Genomic DNA, 20,248 nt, shown 5'->3' with positions numbered 1-20,248 from the left:
TCTTGCTCGTGCTGGAAGAAAGCTGAAGTTGTAACCAAAAGAGAGCAACAGAAAAGAGTCCAGACTGTGGCAAACTAAACAAACAAACAAAAAAAGTAAATAAATGCAGTAAGGCAGGCTGTAAAGAGTTTGGGGGACAACTTGCTGAAAGGCAAGTGAAGCCTCTTTCAAATACACCAGAGGCTGTACGGGCAAGAGACTGGAGAATTGGGAGGTTGAAGGTTCTAAAAGAAACAAAATCTGCTGCAGCAAAAAAACCCAAACAAACAAAACAACCAAACATCATGGTTTTTTGGTTTTGTTTTTTCACTGGGGGAGATCCTCAGCTTGAGGCCTGTTGGGAGGTTCTTGAGCAAAACAACTCTTCTTTGCAGCATAAGTATTGCAGACTTTATCTTGAAAAGATGTGTTCACCAAACAGGCTATAGAAGAAATCAATGAAATGAAGAGCAGCAAATGACAGAACAGAAAGATCATCAGCCAGGGTTTCTGAAGCAGCTCAAACAGGGACAGGTATTCAAGCCCTTTGAAGAAGTTCCCCAAATGCACCAGCAACAAGACAACATGAGCAGGAGAGGACAGTGATTAAAACGTGTTCAGCTTTAGCCCATACAAGCAAGGAGTTCCCCTTCTCCTCACTGCTTCTGCTGGGGGCTTCTCCTCAAACCTTCTCCTTCCACCAAGAGCAGTTCTTCCCTCCACAGTATGTGGGAGCTCTGTGTCCATTTAGAGGACTGGTTACATGTCAGCTGGAGCTCCACAAGGCAACTGGTAGGGCTCCCTAAAGACTCAGTCACACTGCTGCCCTCTGACTGCTGCTTGTGTGACCTTAAGGGTGTTTGGAAGAAATGCAGGGGAAAAAAAGCCCTTTCATCTCCACTCCCAACAGCAGAGAAGTTTCAGTAGCCACATGCTCTGTACCCCAGCATTCAGGACCCAGCTCCTAGCTGGAAAGGTTTCAGCACAGTTGTCATCTGGGGAAAGAAAGAAATTGCTGATTATCAGGAAGCAAAGGATAAATGACCAGAACAGTGAGGTTAAGCAGGAGAATAATGAAGTCAGATGGTAGAGGGAGGTAAAAGCTGCCCAGGCAGACCCCAGTGTTGATTTCCCTCCTGCTACCCCACAGCAGCTCTCTCATCACCACAGCATTTTTCCCAGCATTTTCACTCCTGTCAAAGTTATCTGAGGGAACATGCTTCAATAAACCAAATCCACTGTGAGCCAAAGACATTTTTGAACAGACGTAGGTTTAACCAAATCCAGTCTTTCCAGACAGAAAATCCTGGTAGGGGGGGAAGCACATCTCACAGGCAGGATGCACAGTCACCTGGGGAAATGGCTCCCAAAAGCAGCTCTAAAGCATCCTTTCCTCTTTTACCCTAATTAATTACCCCATTCATTCATTAACTCTATATGGCCCAGAAGTAACTTCTGTGATCTGTTCTGCAGTCTGTTTCACATGACTTCTTTAGCACATCCATCACAGTGACAGGAAATCATGTTTGCTCCAGCAAACTTCACGACTTCTTATGCACTCTGAATAGCTTCACTTACAAAGACATAATTCCCATTTAAATTTCTGCTCTGAGGTTTCCGAGGATTTCTTGCCATGGTCCCTGGGCAGTAGCCTCTTCTGGGTTTAAACCCCTTTTCCTGAGAATGAACAGCCCTGGAATGTTGAATTTCTTGTGGTGAATGGATTTCATCATTTCAGATGAGGGAGGCTATTGAATAAAATCCTTTAAAGATACTGCAGTTAGGTCTTTGTTAAGAGGATTCCTTCTCAGGAAATGCATAATAAAGTCCTATATACAGATTCAAGGTTGAGGAAGAATGCTAAATCCATCACACTTTGCAAAAAAGAATTTGAAAACTTAAGCCACAAAGAGGAAGAACACAAGCCTGTATGCATGAGTGTCGCAAGCCGGTACCGGGGGGGGGGGAGCTACCCGGTGAATGAGCCCGAGGGTCACACGCGGCGCTGCCTCTCACGGGGGAACGGCCACCGCGGGACCGTGTTTCAGGGGGGTAGCTAGAAAGCCCCCCCACTCCACCACGCTCAGAAATTGCCTCTAAAAACCAAGGTTTGCGCCACAAACTAATCGGTTTATTAAGGGTTAACACAAACCGAGGGATGATGTTTAGGGACAATGCAGGTGTGAATGGCTACCCGGGATGTCAATACGTATGTAGTGAGAAAGTGTCCTTTAGGGAGGCAATGCAAAGGTGCTTTTAAGGGAGAGGATTAAGGACCAAAGGGAGGAGGGAAGGAAACCCGACGCCAGTCCGTCTTAAGAGGTCGGTGTGTGTGTGTGGGGGGGGTGTCCCAGGCAGAAAGCGTCCGAACGGGCCTCAGGGAGGAGGGAAGGGCCCACCTGCTGCCCTCGCCACCTTTTGTACCCCCTGACCCACCGGTCCAGTCAGTGTCAATGAGCGTCCGTGAGCTCCACGTTAGGGCGGTGACTGCCAGGGGCACAGGGTGGCTTGTCGCCCATCCTTTCTGTCCCGGGCCACATCTGTTGTTTTGGGTTCCGCTGTCCTGGAGAAGCAAGTCTGTTCTAGTCCGGTAGCTGGGGATAATCAGGAGAGGCCTTCGCTGGCTTAAAAGGCATTTTGTTTAGACTTACGTGGGGACGAAAAGAACAGTCTCCCACATCGAGTTACCCAGAAAGAGTAGTCTAAATTATTTTATCTAAATCCTTCATTAATTTCTGACAAGTTTACAGAGCGCTGCCCGTTGTCACTGGGAGCTCTGAACAGCTGTGACGGCCGCTTTGGTGATACCCATTCCCAGCCAAGACTTCGTTGCCGCGTTCACTTCACCCAGACCTGTGGTTTTTTTTTTTTTTTTCCTCCGATCACCCGTGACATTCTCACGCCCTCCCCTGCCCCTCGGTGCGCGCTGGTAAAACACACCAGGACCGAACCCCTTTCCCAAGCGGTACCAGGGTATCAAATTCAGGAGGACCTACTCAAAACCCCCGCAGAACTAAGAAGAGGCGAGCAGGGCTGCGATGCGGAGGGCGGGGGGCTGATTTTCCTGCCCGAAGGCCGGGATGAAGGGCCCGGGCGCTCCGGGCAGACCAGGCCCCGCCGCCCCCGTTCCCGCCCCTCGCGGCGCGCAGGGCACGCTGGGAGCGCGGCCGCCAGCGGGTCCTTCGCCCTTCTGGCTGTCCGCTGTCCGCCTGATGCGCCCTGTACCGGCGGTTCAGCCTCCCCAGGGCCGGATCCGCTTCCCCTCGCCTCTGAGGCAGGAGGGGAGGAGCGCTCGGTGAAGCGTGAGCGGCGGGGGCGAGATGACTTTGCCTCCCCGCTTTAGCGCCGTTCCCTTGAGGGGCAGGGATAGTCGTCCCGGGCGATGCCTGAGCGCGAGGGGGTGGGGCCTCGGGGCCGGCGTCACGTGACGGCGGGCGGCGGCGGGAGCGGCGGGGAGCGCGGCCGAGGCGGGAGGCCCCGCCATGGGCAGTGAGTGCGGGGGGCGGGGTGGGGCGGCCGGGGGGCGGCCTGGGGGGCTGGGGCGGCCTGGGGAGCGGGCTGGGGGGCGGGGGGCGGCCTGGGGAGCCTCCCCGAGACGCGGGGCAGCGGTCCTGGGGAGCGCGGTCGCTGTCTGCCCGGCTGTCTGAGGGGAGGAGGACGTGGCTGAGGTGGCCGCGCCGGGGAGGCCGGAGAGGCGGCAGCAGCAGCAGCAGCAGCAGCAGCAGCAGCGGGGAACTGTGCGGCTGAGGAGGTTTCCCTGCTGCTGCGGGGTAGAGCGTGAGACGCGTCGCCGCTTGCGCGTCGCGTTGTGGCGGGTGGTTTTTGGTGGGTGGTTTTTGGTGGGTTTCCCCCTGGGCTTGGGGTTGGACGTGGGGGCTGCGCCTTCTGGTGAGCGGGCTGAGGTCCTGGAGTAAATAAAGGAGGAATATGTCACCAGCAAAGTGCAAAAGTAAACGTGGCATTTCGACCAGAAATGTTACTTAGCTCGGCTTGCAGTGTGATAAATGTATTTTCTTTGAAGAGCCACTAATACTGATTTTCTGTGGCTACCCACATGTTTTGGGGCTGGGAATAATGTCTGAGTTTTGGAGAACAAGTTACACACCAAGCATGTGTGCTCTGGAATGATGTATGTGTATTTTTTTGTTTTCTAGAAGAAGAGCTCAAACTGTTCTGCTTTAATGTGCTTTTAAAAAAGAAACTGTGAAGAGAGATGTATCAAAAGTTAAAATAAAATTCCTCAAAGTTCTGATCAGAGTGTTGCAGTGATTTAAATTGAGATAGCTAAATATATTTTATAGACTTAATTCTTTTTCTCAGTTAAATGCTTCTATTAAATGCAAGATAGTAATCTCTACATGGATACCTTTTTATCTCCATGTCCTTTGCTTCTGTGTTTAACTAGCACAGACTGATACTAGGTCATTTATTTTTAGGTGGAATACAATTTAGTTCACTTCTGGTGATATATACATGCAGTGCCTCTTCTCATCTGAAGTGATTCCAGCTGTGGAAAAAAGGATGGGCCAGATCTGATTAGAACAAGAATTATTTTTTAACATTTTTGGCCTGTTTTCAGCTGTTTTAAGAGGAGGACATTAGTTTTCTGACATGGAGTTAGGGTGTGTATTGATGAAATGATTCACTTACAAAGTTACTTACACTGTATTTCTTCCCCTAGAAGTTAAAGAAGTTGTATGAAGCTATAAATTCGTAAGGGTTTGTTAACATGTTTTTCTTTTTTTTTTCTTTTTGTTTTTTTTGTGTGTGTGTGTGTTTGTTTTTCTGGAACAGTAAAATTTTTAGAAGTTATTAAGCCATTCTGTGCAGTGTTACCTGAAATCCAGAAACCAGAAAGAAAAGTGAGTGCCACGTGATATTCTTACTTTTATTGGTTCACAGATAAGAGAATATTGTGCTATTCAAGTCCATGCTCCAGTATGAATACATTGGGCCTTAAAGTAGGACATAATCTTTGGAGGAGGGGGAATCCATGTTAAGGTAAAAGATGACCGTGATGGTAAATTCTTTAACAGATAAACTGCTCCATTTGGTTATTATACTATTTAAAAAAAAAAAGGCTTATCCCTAGACTAAATTTATTTAGTTTTAGCTCCATATGATTTGATCTGTTATACTCGAACAGAGTTTTCAAGCATTTTTTCCTTGTGGATTTCCCTGTTGGCTTTGAGTACTGGTCACCATTCTGAGCTTTGAGCTGATTTCCATATTGCTTTGAAAAGGCTTGTGCTGTATTTCAGGAACCACAAATTAAGTTCTTCCTTTCCCTCAAAATATTTTCTGGTCCCACAGCCTGAATGAAGTGGGATCTGTGACATAGTTGAGGTGATTGCTCTCTGTTCACCTACTGGATGTGACACTTTTCTTTGTTCTGAAATCAGTGAACTGAGTTAACTGATGGCTCATCTCTCTGTTCCCCCAGCCCTAGCAGCTCCTTATTTCTTGGCATATTTTCTAGGTGAAAATAAGTTATTTTCTGCAGATCAGAAAGAAACCTGCCTGGTAAAAAAAACAACAATCCACTGGAATGTAAAGATACTTCCAAAACCCAAGCGAGCACATATTTGCCTAGGTGAAAAAGGTTCTAAGTAGTAACAAATTTACCCCGTATTCATTGTCATGACTGGCATGAAAATTTCCTTGAGAGCTAAATGTTGGTTTTTATATTCTTAGAAGGAAATACATAGCTGGGAACATGAGACCATCCGAGAGAATCCTCTTATGTTGGTGAGAGAGTGCCGAAGGTTAGGACTGGATGCAGAGAGGTTTGTGCCAGTAACCATAGCTGAGCCTGATGGATTGAATTAAGAAGATACAGTAAAATCTGCTGATTATTCTACTCTGGAATTGATTACTTAAAATATTGGGGTTTACCCCCTGGCTCTTTACTCTCTCTGTCTTTCCTTGCTTTCCAGTCTCTTTCCCTCTTGGGACAGGTTTACAGACAAATTGTTTAGGTCAGACAAAGGCATCTTTAGAGCACGAATCTCCAGAGCCAGACCCTGTGCCAAGGTTTGGACACACCAGGTCTGGGTGGGAGGTACCCATCTTTATTTCTGCAGTGGTGAACCTTAGTGCAGTCTCCTGGTCCTGATTTATGGCATATCTGTGATAACCTGGTTACATCCATTCCATTTTTGTCTAGTGAAGTGGATGGGAAGAGGAAGCTAAGGCAAATCTACAGATGTTGATGTTTCTGTAAAGCTCATTGACAGTTGTGATGTTACCTTTGGGGTTTGGTTTTTTCCCCTCCTCCCTTTCTGTTTGCCAGAGAGGAAGAGGTGCTTGATCTGTCCATGTCCTCCATCAGCAGATGAAGGATGCCCAGAGAGGTGCCAAGATTCCTGTCCTTTCTATTTGGGTCACTTTGTCTTTATTACTATCTAGGTCACTGTCTAGGCAATGACTGCCAGTTGCCAGCTTGGTACAAATTTGCAGTGAAAGTATGATTTGGAACATCTTTGCTAGACTGAACAGCCGTTAGACCATTTTAAGTTATGTTCCTTGCTTGTGTGTAATTTATCAAGTGAGCTGGGTCATCCTACATAACTGTAATTCTTTGTCATTTATTGTTTTCTGACAGGCTGTCACTGTCAGACATCATTAGTAACAGCTTTAGTGGATTGGTTAAGGCCAGGACAAGAAATAAGAATAACAAAATAGAAAAATAAATCTATTTTCCCTAAACCTGTATTGATTATTAAGTGAAGATGGTTTCAATTCAGTTGGGCTGTCATTGAATAATTTTGCCATTATTGTTGATGAGGTAATTGACCTTTTTCTGTCAGTAGGGAGTGTTGCTTTTTTCTTTTGGCCAACTTGGTTTAACAGAAGCAATTGCTGCTTTTGTAGTTGGTAGTATTGGTTCATATTTCCCTCATCTGCACAGATTTTTATAAGTAGAACACACTGTTCAGAACACCAAGAGGATGATGCTGAAGTCCTATCATTTTCACAAGTTTTAAGAAAAATAGCAAAGGAATAAAATGTCCAGTTGAATCTGATTAGATGATGAAATGTGCTGTCCCTGTGCTTGTTATAATTTGTTGGAATATTTTGTTACCAGTCTGTTTTTTGCTGTTCCTGGCATATGGATCTGGATGCCTCCTTTTTTTTTTTTTTAATTTTTTGTTTGTCTTTTTGAATCATAGACTGTTTTCTTTGTGAATAACTGTGATTTGGGTGATGCAGAATTTCTCTAATGCTCATATTCACAGCAGTTACAGAGAGCCAGAGAAGCTGTTGGGCTGCAGAGATCATTTGATTAAGCATTTTTCTAGTTAGAAGTTGGTATATAAATCTGAATTGTAGAATTCAAACAGCACTTGGTAAAGTGGGTCAGCACTGCATAAAATCTAACACAAGATACTGTTTGGATTTATTTGCTGCTGTCTCTATTTTTCTTTTTTTTAACTTCTTACTGTAAGTATTTTTAGCATCTGTCCTCTTAAAAAAAGTGAGGCACTCTCAGTAAATAAATTACTGGGATTATTTTGCTTCTAAGTAGGTGCATGATTTCGTTTATAAAGATACAGACTACTCTGGGTTTTCTTCTGCTTGAGAAATTTGTGCTGCTGCATCGTTTTGTAGTTTCTCATTTGGGGGTGTTCAGTCCCTATAAAACCAGGCACTAATCCTGTTTCTGGTTACTCCTCTGCAGACAAATGCAGTGGTTGGAGGCAGAAAGCTAGTATTTCTGCTGTAACTACCTTTGATGTTAGTTCATGTTGCATCTTAGTAGCTGCTGTGCTTTTGCCTACAGTAAATACATTTATTCCAATGTTTACAGTCCATGGAGGAGAGGTGGGAACTTGAACATAACACTGTATCTTGGCTCTCTCTGGTCTCTTCAAGTGGATTTCTTTCTATCTTGTACTCTGAATCATCCTCTGGTTCAAACTTAAACCTTGAGATTCTTCTCTTCTTGCACCTGGCACTAGTCACAGTTGCCTCAGAATTCTCTTCAATGTATTAGTGACTAATGATCGTTGATCTGACATTCTTTTTAAAGTAATATATAATCTATGTCAATAAGCATATTTTGGAGAGGAGAAGAAAAGAGTCTTTAAAATCTATTTTGTGGTCTTTGTCCGTGAACATAATGGTGAATCTAAGCTTCCTCTGACACTCTTTGAATAGCTTAATTCTAAATATTTTGAATTGTGGTTCTTCTGGTTTTTATCACTTGTCTTCACAGCAGTTAATTATCTTTAAAAACTTAATAGTACTTTAGTTTAATAACTTCCAGCCTTAGAAGACAGTACCTCCAATCTGTTGAAGCCTAGAGCTCTAAGCACTGAAGATGAGGGTTTTTTTTGTGCATTAATCTGTCATGTTTGTTCTGGTATGCCCATGTTTTTAGCCATAGTGTTGCTTTTCTGTAAATATCCACTATATTATATACTCTAGATAAGATTTATTCTGCTGACTGAATGTCAGTTGTGCTGTCAGAGTCTGTGTAAGTTTTGATTAAATAGAAGCCCATGACTCTCTCACTCTCAAATCTGAAATCATACTGAAAATAAATTCTAATAAGAAACGATGGCTTCTGTTTAAATAGCTTTACATTTAATGCTGAGTGAGATAGGATAGCTTTGCATTTAATGCTGAATGAGATAGGATTTAGTACTGATGTGAGAGTATAGTGAAAATTCTACCTACAATGGAAGCATTAATCCCTACCATCTGTTCTGTAGATCCAGTTCAGAGAGAAGGTGCTATGGACGGCTATCACGCTCTTCATTTTCTTAGTATGCTGCCAGGTGAGCTTTGATGTTTGCTGTGTTTCAGAAAATGTGCATTCTCTGCCTAGAGAACAGAATGCTCAAAGTGTGTGAGAAGTTCTTGCTTCATCTACCTGTTTCAGTTAGGTATTTTTATGATTAAGTGTTTAAAGTTCAGTTAAAACTCATTTTCTGAGATGGTCTTTATTATTGGTTGTATATGTTTTCAGAAACTAATGCTATTTAGTCTAAAATATGTAGGGTTTTTTTCTTTTCATATGAAAGGCCCCATGAAGTGATGATACTGGCTGCAGGGTAGAGGGTCAAGCTTTCATTCCATGAGTGCTCTAAATAAACTGAGCAATATAACAAACATATTCTTTACCCTAAGTTCAGAGCTAAGTTTACATTTTAGCAGCAACAAGTTTGAAAGTGAAATAAAGTGACAGTTTTTATTTGGTTCATCATGAACAAGCTGATGGGTTGTAAAGTTTGCAGAAAAATATTTTTTCTGAGGTTTTTTTAGTTGACATTTAGAGCTTGATTTTTTGTGAATATACTGGCAGAGATGTTAGCTACACCCCCTCTGCAACACGGGTCGTTGTAAACGTTTATATCATCTTTATTACTCACAGTTGCAGGAGTTCCTGGAGCCTGTACCTGGGTTGTAATGAGATAGTTTGTTTTATTTTTTAAAAAATACTCAGATTTTGCAGAAAATAAGAATCCATGTATATGTATGTATATATAAAAGAAATTGTAGACCTCTTAGGAGATTTTGCAGAAAATAAGAATCCATATATATGTATGTATATATAAAAGAAATTGTAGACCTCTTAGGAGATTTTGCAGAAAATAAGAATCCATATATATGTATGTATATATAAAAGAAATTGTAGACCTCTTAGGAGATTTCAAATGAACCATACACCTTTAGAGTCAGGCTTTTTTAGGTTATATTTGTTAGCTTACCCATTCCAGACTCTGGAGCAGTAGTATAATATTTTTTGTTTACAACTCTGCAGGACTGTTGAAAGGCTAAAATCCAGCTCTTGTCCCTACCTGTAATGTTGGAAGGAAGAGTCAGAAATGATACTAGAGCTAGAAGAACATGTAGATTATCTGTGTTTCCTAGCTGATAGATATATGCATAATTAGGATTTTTAATCTATACAAAATATTTTAATAGTTGAATCAGGAAATCAGATAGTTCAGGGTAGACTTTTCAGGAATTAATCTATATAAGATTGCCTGTTTCTCTGATTATCAGTATTGACCTACAGAATATTGGAGGTTCTGTAATAAATTTGGCTAACTTTGACAGTTCTGTAGTTGATATTTTAAAATATATTCCCAGCTGGAGAATTTGAATATTTAAACTTGCTGGAGGAAGATACTTACATTGTCGTTTATGCTGTATCTTTAATTTGTACTGAAAATAAATTCTGTTTAGAACTGTTTAAAAAAAAAACAACAACAAAACAAAACTACTTTGTCTTCTCAAAAATGTTTTACTACAGTTTTCTCTCTTTTTCTTTTTAAACTCAAAATTGCTGCAAAAATTTTTTGTTAAATAAGTAATGGGAGATCATTAATATTTTTCCCCATTCTGTAAATGATTTGTGGTGGTTAACCTGTATATTATATGCTTTCTCTATTCTTTTGGGGGATTGTAGTGCTGCAGAGGCATGTATATCAGGCATTTACATCTTCAACTTCAGTAATCTGGCTTATGTACTGACTCTTCTTTCTGGGGGTTTCTCTTTCCTGTAGAAAGGTCTTAGTTTATGTAGTTTAGTCCTCCAGGTCATAATCCAGTTGGAGCATTAAAATAGATGGTGTCAGGATCTCTTGTTATTGTATGCTCTGGTTTACTTAATTAGAAATAAAACTTGGAATAAGTGATATTGAACAGTGTAACATTGAATCATTACATTTCAAGATTTGTGGATTAAAGCAGCTTTCTTCTGTCTATCTAATACCACTGTGCACTTCGGCAGATACCTTTGTTTGGAATCATGTCATCAGATTCTGCAGATCCCTTCTACTGGATGCGAGTCATTCTGGCATCAAACAGAGGTGAGCAGATGATTCTTTCCTCTGACTTATATCTGTATTAACAAACCAGCAGAAAAGCAGTTGCCTGTAACATTCCATACAACCCAGGTGTCATGTTGAAACATGATCAGAATCAAAGGTAGAAGAAGAGACTGAGTCCTCCTGGGACACCAACTGTGGATGAAGAGAACTTGACCCTTATGATCCCTCAGCTTGATACTGAGTATGGTCCACGTGGGATGGAATACTTCATCTGGTTAATTTGGGGTCACCTGTCTGGTGGGGAGTGTAGCAGGTGTGACTCCTTTTCTTTCCTTTTGTTTCTTGTGCATAAGAAGTTCAGTACAACCTGGCAGTGACCTTGGTTACTATAGGAATAAGTACAAGCAAGAGCCTTTCTGCAAACCACTCCTGTTACCTCTGCAATAACTATAAACATGGAGTGTTGCCAGTCCTAGAAGCAGACACAGTCAGGAAAACATGCTGTTAATTTCAGAAAGTGCAGTCACTTAAAAGAGACTTAACTGAAAAATGAAGTTACTAAAAGGAAAACGGGTTCTGTCCAAGCCCAAACCATGACAGAGGGAAAGGCTGAAGTTTCTGACATCCTAGTTTTCTTGCTGTTGGGGAAGCAGAGATTTCTGTGAGAGATGATGTAATATTTAACATGGTGCTGAATAGTGTGTGACTCTAGGATGCAACTATGAAATAACCTAATAATTACTATTATTGTAATGCTTTCACATTTTACATTTTGGTAGCAGGGAAAACACTAAAATAAATTTTAAAAATAATAGTGCAATAATGCTTAACATTTTTAAAAATTAGAACTGAAATTAGGACTCTGGTAGTTAGACAGAAATGAAGACTCCAGACAATAGGGGGGGTGCTCAAAACCCCTTTGTTAAATTCAGATCACTTATTAAAGGCTCTTCAGGAAATTAAGCTATTGTGGGATAAGAGGGAAGACCTAATGGCTTAAGAACTGGTTGAAAATGTCAGAAGAAATGTCTCTACAAATTTTCAAGGTGCCACAAATTGGATATTGCACACTATCCTCATCTGCCACACTGTGTAGGGGAACTAAAATCACTAAGGAGAAGGCACCAGCGAGAATCTAGGGTAGATATTAATCCACAGGAAGAGATCCTAAAAAAATAAGGCTTCTTTGCTATAAAATGTGCATATCCCAAATGTCCTGTAAGTCTTCATCTCTGGAAAAATGTGGATAGTCAGTTTCTCCTTATACTGTAAGAGAGAAGGAGCAGCTAATAGTGTTATTAGGCAGCACATGTCACTCAAAGGCTAAATTACTGACAGAAGTTGCCAGAAGCAGTTTCTGAGTAAATGACTGATGTCTGGGAAAAGGGAAATACAGAATGATACTTCCCCTGAGAAGGGGTTCCCTTCAGAGGTGGGATGTGAGGACAGATCAGCTTGGAGGCTGATCAGCTGTGGTTCTACTGTTAATACTTCTTTTCATCTTCCATATGACCTTACAGATCATGCTTTCCCTGTCACTGGCTTTTGTTGAGACTTTACAGGTCTGCAGTGCCTAAATAGTTTTTTATTAATAATTTTCTTGGTAATTTGATGGTGACACACCACTGTCCTATACATGAAAGCTGAGTTCCACTTAAATGTACAGAATTGAAAAGAATTGTAAGCTGGTTCTCTTTTGGATTTCCCTGGTGGATATTGTGACTTAACATCACAAAAATGTGCATTATTTATGTCCCTTGAGTGACCATGTAAAAGATAGTGATGAAGTAGTTTGATCTGGCTTAACTGAATGTGTCCTTACCCAAACTTTTTTTTTTCTTTAAAGGTCAAGCTTTGGAAATGTGGAAAGTTTGATCACTTGGTAGCTCTGGCTTCGTCATTTTAATCCAGTTTTTCAATGTTAGTTTTTTTAAGCTATCAGCATCTTCCAATGGGAGAAAATTTTCTGTTATTAGCTGAAGGGCAACTTGGATTTCAAAAAGTAATCTCTTTATGATGCTGTTGCTCCAAAATGATGATGTGGAAGAATGTTTTTGTGTTGAGATGGGAGAGTGTATTGTACAGGCAAGAAGTGGGCTGTTTTCCTGAGTTAAATTCCTTGGTGTACATTCAGTTCTGCTCCCATACTGCATTACAGTACAGCTCAAGCAGGTATCAGTACTTGATAACAAGACCTTGCTGAAAACATTTCTAGATTTGAGTGTCAGGTGGTAGTTCTGGTGTTGCAGGTGCATCAGTCAGAGGATGCAAGGAAAGGGAGTGATGCCTTAATTCTTATTACACCAGATTAACTGATTGGGAAGGAAAAGCAGGCAGGTTTTCTGGAATATACACCTCTGTGCTGCAACAGTGGTTTTATGAAGTTAAATCACCGTGTTAGAGGAGTCTGATACCTTGGTGACACTGCCAATAGGTGGATCAGCAGAGTAGAGCACATTAATGATGTGTGTGTTTTGTTAAGAACCTAAACCTCTGTGCTCTTAGCTAGAGTCACTGTTTCTGAGAGTTGTGTTATCAGCCACTGTGGATCTGCAGCACCTGTCTGGTGATCTTCAAAATGAAACTTCTGTAAAATGTGACAGTTGAAAACTGACAGAGTAAACAATCAGGGACAAGAGGCTTTCCAGTGAAAGGTTCCTTTATATGATAGGCCAAAAAGCTGAGCTTCATTATGTATTGATCTTTAAGGTTAGCATGGTTTCCCAAAAAATATTTGGAGTGAAAAGCTACATAGGTTTCTTATGCTGCCTTCAAAATTTCAGATTTTAACACAGCAGTCTTCTTTTCTGAGGAGGTAACAGACTTTGTTTTGATCATACCTCTGCTGCAATATATGTTTGGAGTGTTACGAACAGTGTTCCTTATAGGTCAGAAAGCTTTCAGCAAATCTAATATCCTCAGAGTATAATTCTTTAAGAGAAATACTTGAATGGCAGTTGCATTAATTTTTCTTCCTGTTTAGGTACTTTGATGGAATTAGGTATCTCACCCATTGTGACATCAGGTTTGATCATGCAGCTGCTGGCTGGAGCAAAGATCATTGAAGTTGGTGATACTCCAAAAGACAGAGCCTTGTTCAATGGAGCTCAGAAACGTAAGCACCGTTCCCATTAAAATGAATAAGCATGTTTTTATTCTTGGGAATAAAGCAAACTGCCTAAGTGATACTAGATGTGAGGTTTCTTTGATAGGTGATTGCAGCAGATTTTTTTAAAAGGATTTGCTTTCTCTCTTGTTTTAGTATTTGGGATGATTATTACCATTGGGCAAGCCATTGTGTATGTTATGACTGGAATGTATGGAGATCCTGCTGAAATGGGTGCTGGAATTTGTCTTCTTATTATAATTCAGGTTTGTAATGAGCTATTTTTTGTGTAACTGAGACTGGTCAGATGCAATGTAGCAGGAAGGACAAATCTTCCTGTGTCTGGTTTCCATTTATTTATTTTTTAATGCTATAAAACATCATCTTTTATATTCTGCTCAGTTTTGTTTCTTCTCCCACAGCTGTTTGTTGCTGGTTTGATTGTCTTGCTGTTAGATGAGTTGCTACAGAAAGGTTATGGCTTGGGGTCTGGCATTTCCCTGTTTATTGCTACCAACATCTGTGAAACCATTGTCTGGAAGGCTTTTAGTCCCACTACCATCAACACTGGCAGAGGTAGGTGTGCCATTATGATTTGTTATAACTTGTTCCAGTGGATGTGTACTATACATGAACTATCAGATGGGTATTACAAAAAATGTTTCAATGTGTGATGATTAGCTTCTAAAGTCAATAATGTTGAAGATGCAAACGTTGCCTGACTTATGTGAAGATGAACAACTTAAAGTTTGCCTTTGCTGGTTTGCAATAGTTAAAAATGGGACTTGAAGCCCCTTGACTGAAGATTTTGGGATTTCCAAACTGAAGTATTCTTGGTTTAGCATCATTTACTCCATAGAAATAGAGAAGATAAGAAATTCTGCATGTTCAGAGCAGTTGTTTATGATCCAACTGTTGCTGGGGGCTATAGGATACTTTTATAGTTGGTGCCTTCAAATTACTTTAAGCTAGTTTGATTCTTCAGAGATTACCATCTCATTATTCCTCAGCCAGTCTTGGACAACATCTGCTTGTCCTGAGACCCTGGAAATACCAAGTTAAGATACAGCCTGTTTGCATCAAGAAGTTAATTGGTTTAATGTGTACGTTTGAAATCCTGAGCCATGTTTTTAGTTTGCTTTCATTTTCAGTTGATTTTTAGTAGTTCTATTGCATTTTATTACTCTTTTTCTAAAGCTGTTTTTCTCCTTGTTCGTTATTTCTTCCTTTCAGTCATCCTCCTGCCCCCAGAAAAGAGTATGTGTGCCACTTGCTTTTGTTTTGTTTTGTTTTTAAGCAGGAGTAATGTTTTGGTTGATTATTTCACATTCTATTAGCTAAAAGAGAAACCTGTATTGTTACATCTTTGTTGTAGTAGGATTCATGTCCTTTTCTATCTGATTTAATATGTGTCGTTTTTAAAATTTAAAAAAGGAAGATGCCATTTAAAAAACAAAAACCAAAACATTTTTAATGGACAGATTAAGATTTCTTTTACTTCTTTGCTTGATGCAGGTACAGAATTTGAGGGTGCTGTGATTGCATTATTTCATCTTTTGGCTACACGAACTGACAAAGTCCGGGCTTTGCGGGAGGCTTTTTACAGACAGAATCTGCCCAATCTGATGAATCTGATTGCTACAGTGTTTGTGTTTGCTGTGGTCATATATTTTCAGGTAAAATGAGAAGCCCCTCAGGGCAGGTCTGCAGCTGCATAGGTAGGAGGGCATGGACCTTAGACACTGCAGTCACTGGGGGAAAAAAATGCAGAAGTTAAACTAGTGTCACTGAAGTATCTGAGCTCTGAGTAAGAAACACTTTTTTATTTAAATACTGTTATTTCAGTAACATGCCTCTGTGACAGTACAGCTGTGAAATTTTATAGCCAGATATACTTGGACTCAGACAGTGATGGAAGCTCACCTTCCATTGAATGCCAAACACATTGTGAGAGTATTTTTACTAAAAATGGGTTCTGTAACTGCAGTGTTTGTATCAGACAAATGCTTGATACTCATAGTTTACTTAAAAGACCCTTGGACAGAGCTAAAGGACCTTGCTTCTTTGGGGTGTGCACAACAGAGATTTGTTCTTGAAAAAGTCATGCAATTATTGCAGAACTTAGTGCTATTTCCTTAGTTTTCTTTAAATACTTTGCTATTATTTCTTTAAAAATGTAAGTATTCACCAAGATGGATACTAAGGGAGATCCATGTGGTGATTTTTTTAATCTTTTTTGTGTATATTGTTAAAATGTGAATTTTTTTAGTTCATTTTTTTAAGCTGTTGAGTCAGAGTGCTGGCAAAAAAATGAATTATCTGGTTTTCAAATCCATGTGGCTTTTCTTGCATCTACTCAGATGGCAGCCTGCCCCAGGAAACAGAAGGCTGGGCTCACTATCCAAAAGTCTGCTACTGACAGGCTAGTTAAAAGCCAGTAAAGGTTTTTATTAAATGCTATTCTATGAAGTGTATTTTAGGGGAATTTCATTTAGCAGATCATAGAATGGTTTGGGTTCAAAGGGATCTTGAAGATCACACAATCACCAAGGCTGGAAAAGACCTTTAAGATCGAGTCCAGCCTATGACTAACACCACCACATCAGCCAGATCATGGCACTAAGTGCCACATCCAAACTTTCCTTGAACACATCTAGGGACAGTGCCTCCACCACTTCCCCGGGAAGTCCATTCCAATGTCTAATCACTCTCTCTGTGAGGAATTATTTCCTAGATAATCTTCCTAGATCATCTAGTTCCAACCCCTCTGCATAGGCAGGGACACCTCCACTAGATCAGGCAACTCAGAGCCCCATCCAGCCTGGCCTTGAACACTTCTAGGGAGGGGGCTTCCATAACTTCTTTGAGCAACCTGTTCCACCGTCTCACCACCCTCACACTAAAGAATTTCCTCCTAATATCTAACCTGAATCTCTCCTCTTCCAGTTTTAACCTATTTCTCCTTGTCCTCTCATTACAAGCCCTTGTCAAAAGCCCCTCCCCGGCTTTCCTGTAGCCCCTTCAGGTACTGGAAGGCTGCTATGAGGTCTGCCCAGAGACTTCTCCAGGCTCAACAGCCCCAACTCTTATGAGCCTGTCTCCATAGCAGAGGTGCTCCAGCCTTCTGATCATCCTCCTGGCCTCCTCTGGACTCACTCCAGGAGCTCCATGTCCTCCTTATGAGAGATAATGGTTATGTAGTACATAACCAGAGTAATGGCATGTAGTACAACCAAGCAGGAACGCTTGTAAGTCCTTAACATTTGTAATCCAGACTGTAGCAGAAAGCCTTTGAGTTTTACTGTCTTAGACCTTGCACTCCTTTGTTTATCTAGGAAGAACTCCCTGAGCTTTTAGGCATAGTAGGAATACCTGCTATCTCAGGAATAAACTTGGTGCATTTGTGTTCTTTCCCGTAGGGATTTCGTGTTGATTTACCTATCAAGTCTGCACGATACCGTGGGCAGTACAGTAGCTATCCTATCAAGCTCTTCTACACCTCCAACATTCCCATCATTCTGCAGTCTGCCTTAGTTTCAAACCTCTATGTTATATCCCAGATGTTGTCTGTTCGCTTTAGTGGCAACTTCTTGGTGAACTTATTAGGACAGTGGGCAGTAAGTATCTTACTACTTTTTTAACTGCACAAAATAATTTGAATATATTTATTGTGAAGCTTTGGTATTTAACCATAGCAGAAAACTGGAATACTTACTTTTTAATGTTAACTGTTTTAAACATTGAAGAGGAATTCCTCAATAAACGCAGGATAGGAGAAGTAACTGATTGCCTTTTTCTTCCCCTCTCATAGGATGTCAGTGGTGGTGGCCCTGCCCGCTCTTACCCTGTTGGTGGCCTGTGCTACTACTTGTCCCCTCCAGAATCCATGGGTGCAATATTTGAGGATCCTGTCCATGTCATAGTTTATATAATATTTATGTTGGGATCCTGTGCATTCTTCTCAAAGACTTGGATTGAGGTGTCTGGCTCATCAGCCAAAGATGTAGGTGTTGTGATAAATGTGCCTAAACGTTTGCAAACCCTGCCTGTAACTTAGGACTAGTTCCTAACTGATCAGTTATGACTGACTAATTATCAGGTGACTGTGTAACACTGCAGCAATTTCATATAATGATGTTTTCTGCAGGTTGCCAAGCAACTCAAAGAACAGCAAATGGTGATGAGAGGCCACAGGGATACTTCAATGGTTCATGAGCTTAACAGGTAAGGAAAGGTTGACTTCAACACTGCTGCTGTCCCAGGTGGTTAAGAGTGCTGGGGAGGCATCAACTAGAGCAGATACTCTTGGGAAGAATCCCAGACATGTTTCCATTGCCACTGTCAAGATTCCTTCCATGCAGCTGTTGCCTTTTCTGGTAATGCAGACGTTTATAGTGGTCGGTGAGAGATTAACCTGTAGTGTCTTTTGTTTAAGTGGCATAATGAGGGAATTTGGGTTGAATCTCTTCCGTGTTTGTAGAAGGACGATGCCTTGATTTTTACAGGTGTTTCATTTACCATTACCCATCTAAGATGACACTACAAAAGTGGTATTTTATGCAGGATGAAAAGCCTGCAGATCTATATTGAAAGGCAGTTATCCCTACATATTGAAGTCAAAGCAGTTATTCTTGGTCCTGGGGAGGTGACATAGCACATATATATAACACTGTTGTACTTTTAAATTGAAGAGCTTTGCCAGGGTCCAGTTATTCACACAGCATTCCTGTCAGTGAATGTTTATTTCAGTTTCTACTTTGTACAAATATGGAAGATAGTAAGAGCCACTGCCAGGGCAACGTTCAATTTGTTGCTCAATACTCTATAGTTGGTTGTTTTAGCAGTAAATGTATTGTTAGAATCCTTGGATGAAAGTCCACGATTATCATAGAACGGTTTGGGTTGGAAAGGACCTTGAAGACCATGATTATGAATATATATTTTTCTTTTCCTTTGGTACAGGTATATCCCTACAGCAGCTGCATTTGGTGGTTTGTGCATTGGTGCCCTTTCAGTATTGGCTGACTTTCTAGGAGCCATTGGGTCTGGCACTGGCATTCTGCTTGCAGTCACTATTATTTATCAGTATTTTGAAATATTTGTAAAAGAACAGGCTGAAGTTGGAGGAGTAGGTGCATTATTTTTCTAGATGTCCAAATGGTTCATGGTTTGTTGTGAAAGGGAAAGTATTTTGACAACATGCATCATTTAGTCCAATAATGCTATTTTCTTTTGACTTGTTTTAAAGTGCTAGGTGTCCCATTACTGTAATGGGCATTGAGCAATGCCTGTGAGCAGCATTAGTACCAGCTGCCTTAAGAATAAAGTTTACATGATCTTGTTTAAGTATTATCTAGTGTTGCCTGTAATGCTGGAAAGCAATTCATCTACCTTGCTGTTCAAACACTACAGTGAGATGGTAACATGTATCAGTTTGATATTGGTCGAGATTTTTGCACACAGCATTAAAATGTTAAATTTATTTCCCTGATCTTAATAGGAAGAAAAAAAATAAATCTGAGTTCAGATTGCAACGTGCCAGTATTCTTGACAAAATTTATTTGTAGCCTGTATTTTACATTGATTTTTTTATACTTTTTTAACTTGCATTTCCCCATCAGTGCTATTCCTTTGTGGTGCCTCCACCCAGGCACCTTTCTCTTAGCTCTAAGGGTGGACAAGCAAATACTTAACCAGAGACTGATACTCATCTCACCTGTGAACTGGTTCTGTGGTGGATTTGCTGGGCCTGGGGCACTTTGGTTTCTTGCTCTGGGCCTCCTGTGAGACAGCGTGGTAGCTGCTGTCATGCCAGCAAGTCAGCCCAGTAGTTTCGTTTAAACATGTACTTGTGAAAACTGTGCCACTGAAATGTCATGTCCACTTTGCTTTTGTGAGTCTAAAGAACAAGGCCTGGTCCTAAAGCAGTGTTCATAGAAGGGAAAAGGGATGGGGGGGAACGAGGAGTTCCTGCTGAAAATTTATTTATGTCGTCGCACTTTACAGTGGCCATGTAACAACCATAAACATTAGACAATAAACTTATTTAATTAAGCTCTCTTCTGTGTCTTATCTGCACAAGATGTCATTTATATGCAGGTTTTGATAATTTATAACATGCTTTGTTAGTGAGGTAGGTTGGGAAGGATCCTTTTTTATCTGTGTCTGAAAATACAATTCTCATCAGTTTCGAGCAGCTTTTGACTTTCTTCCCTTGGATTTCACATTTTGATCTCTTCTGTCTTCTCTCATACTTAACTTGAAAGTAACTTTGTGTTGTTTGTGAAGGTAAGAAAATCATAAGCATGTTTTCTGCTTCATTTCCAAGCTAGGAAAGTCTTCCTTATTATGCATGTTTATGCAGATTTATTTCAGAGGC

General features: G+C 40.9%; 1 protein-coding gene and 1 long non-coding RNA gene across 6 annotated transcripts; one reads left to right on the top strand and one right to left on the bottom strand.

The window, feature by feature from the left end:
* Window positions 1-2,088: 2,088 nt before the first annotated feature.
* LOC127388134 (uncharacterized) lies at window positions 2,089-3,106 on the bottom strand. The gene is made up of 2 exons (XR_007890317.1): window positions 2,976-3,106; window positions 2,089-2,603 (listed from the first exon to the last, which is right to left on the bottom strand). It is a non-coding gene; the product is annotated as an uncharacterized LOC127388134 (long non-coding RNA).
* Window positions 3,107-3,398: 292 nt separating this feature from the next.
* Window positions 3,399-19,923, top strand: SEC61A2 (SEC61 translocon subunit alpha 2). 5 transcript variants are annotated; one of them, XM_051608459.1, is made up of 13 exons: window positions 3,399-3,468; window positions 4,774-4,841; window positions 5,674-5,727; window positions 8,697-8,762; window positions 10,724-10,802; window positions 13,747-13,878; window positions 14,026-14,135; window positions 14,292-14,445; window positions 15,385-15,545; window positions 17,289-17,486; window positions 17,681-17,872; window positions 18,017-18,093; window positions 18,832-19,923. In XM_051608459.1, exons 1-13 carry the CDS (start codon window positions 3,462-3,464, stop codon window positions 19,016-19,018), a joined length of 1,485 nt encoding a protein of 494 aa, XP_051464419.1. In that variant the 5' UTR covers window positions 3,399-3,461; the 3' UTR covers window positions 19,019-19,923. The 5 variants fall into 5 exon arrangements, with proteins under 5 accessions (XP_051464419.1, XP_051464420.1, XP_051464423.1 ...); XM_051608460.1 differs by lacking the exon at window positions 5,674-5,727 and having other exon boundaries at window positions 3,434-3,468; XM_051608463.1 differs by lacking the exons at window positions 3,399-3,468; window positions 4,774-4,841; window positions 5,674-5,727 and adding an exon at window positions 4,893-4,980.
* The last annotated feature ends 325 nt before the right edge of the window (window positions 19,924-20,248 follow it).

The sequence above is a fragment of the Apus apus genome, chromosome 1 (assembly GCF_020740795.1).
Source record: "Apus apus isolate bApuApu2 chromosome 1, bApuApu2.pri.cur, whole genome shotgun sequence".
Lineage (NCBI taxonomy): Eukaryota > Metazoa > Chordata > Aves > Apodiformes > Apodidae > Apus > Apus apus.
The sequence above is the reverse complement of the archived record's forward strand: the minus strand, read 5'-3'. Positions and strand labels throughout refer to the sequence as shown.

Coding starts and splice junctions, on each gene's coding strand:
- SEC61A2 (XM_051608459.1), top strand. Junction 5,728..8,696: donor GAGAGAATCCTCTTATGTTG/GTGAGAGAGTGC, acceptor TCTGTTCTGTAG/ATCCAGTTCAGAGAGAAGGT. Junction 18,094..18,831: donor ATGGTTCATGAGCTTAACAG/GTAAGGAAAGGT, acceptor CCTTTGGTACAG/GTATATCCCTACAGCAGCTG.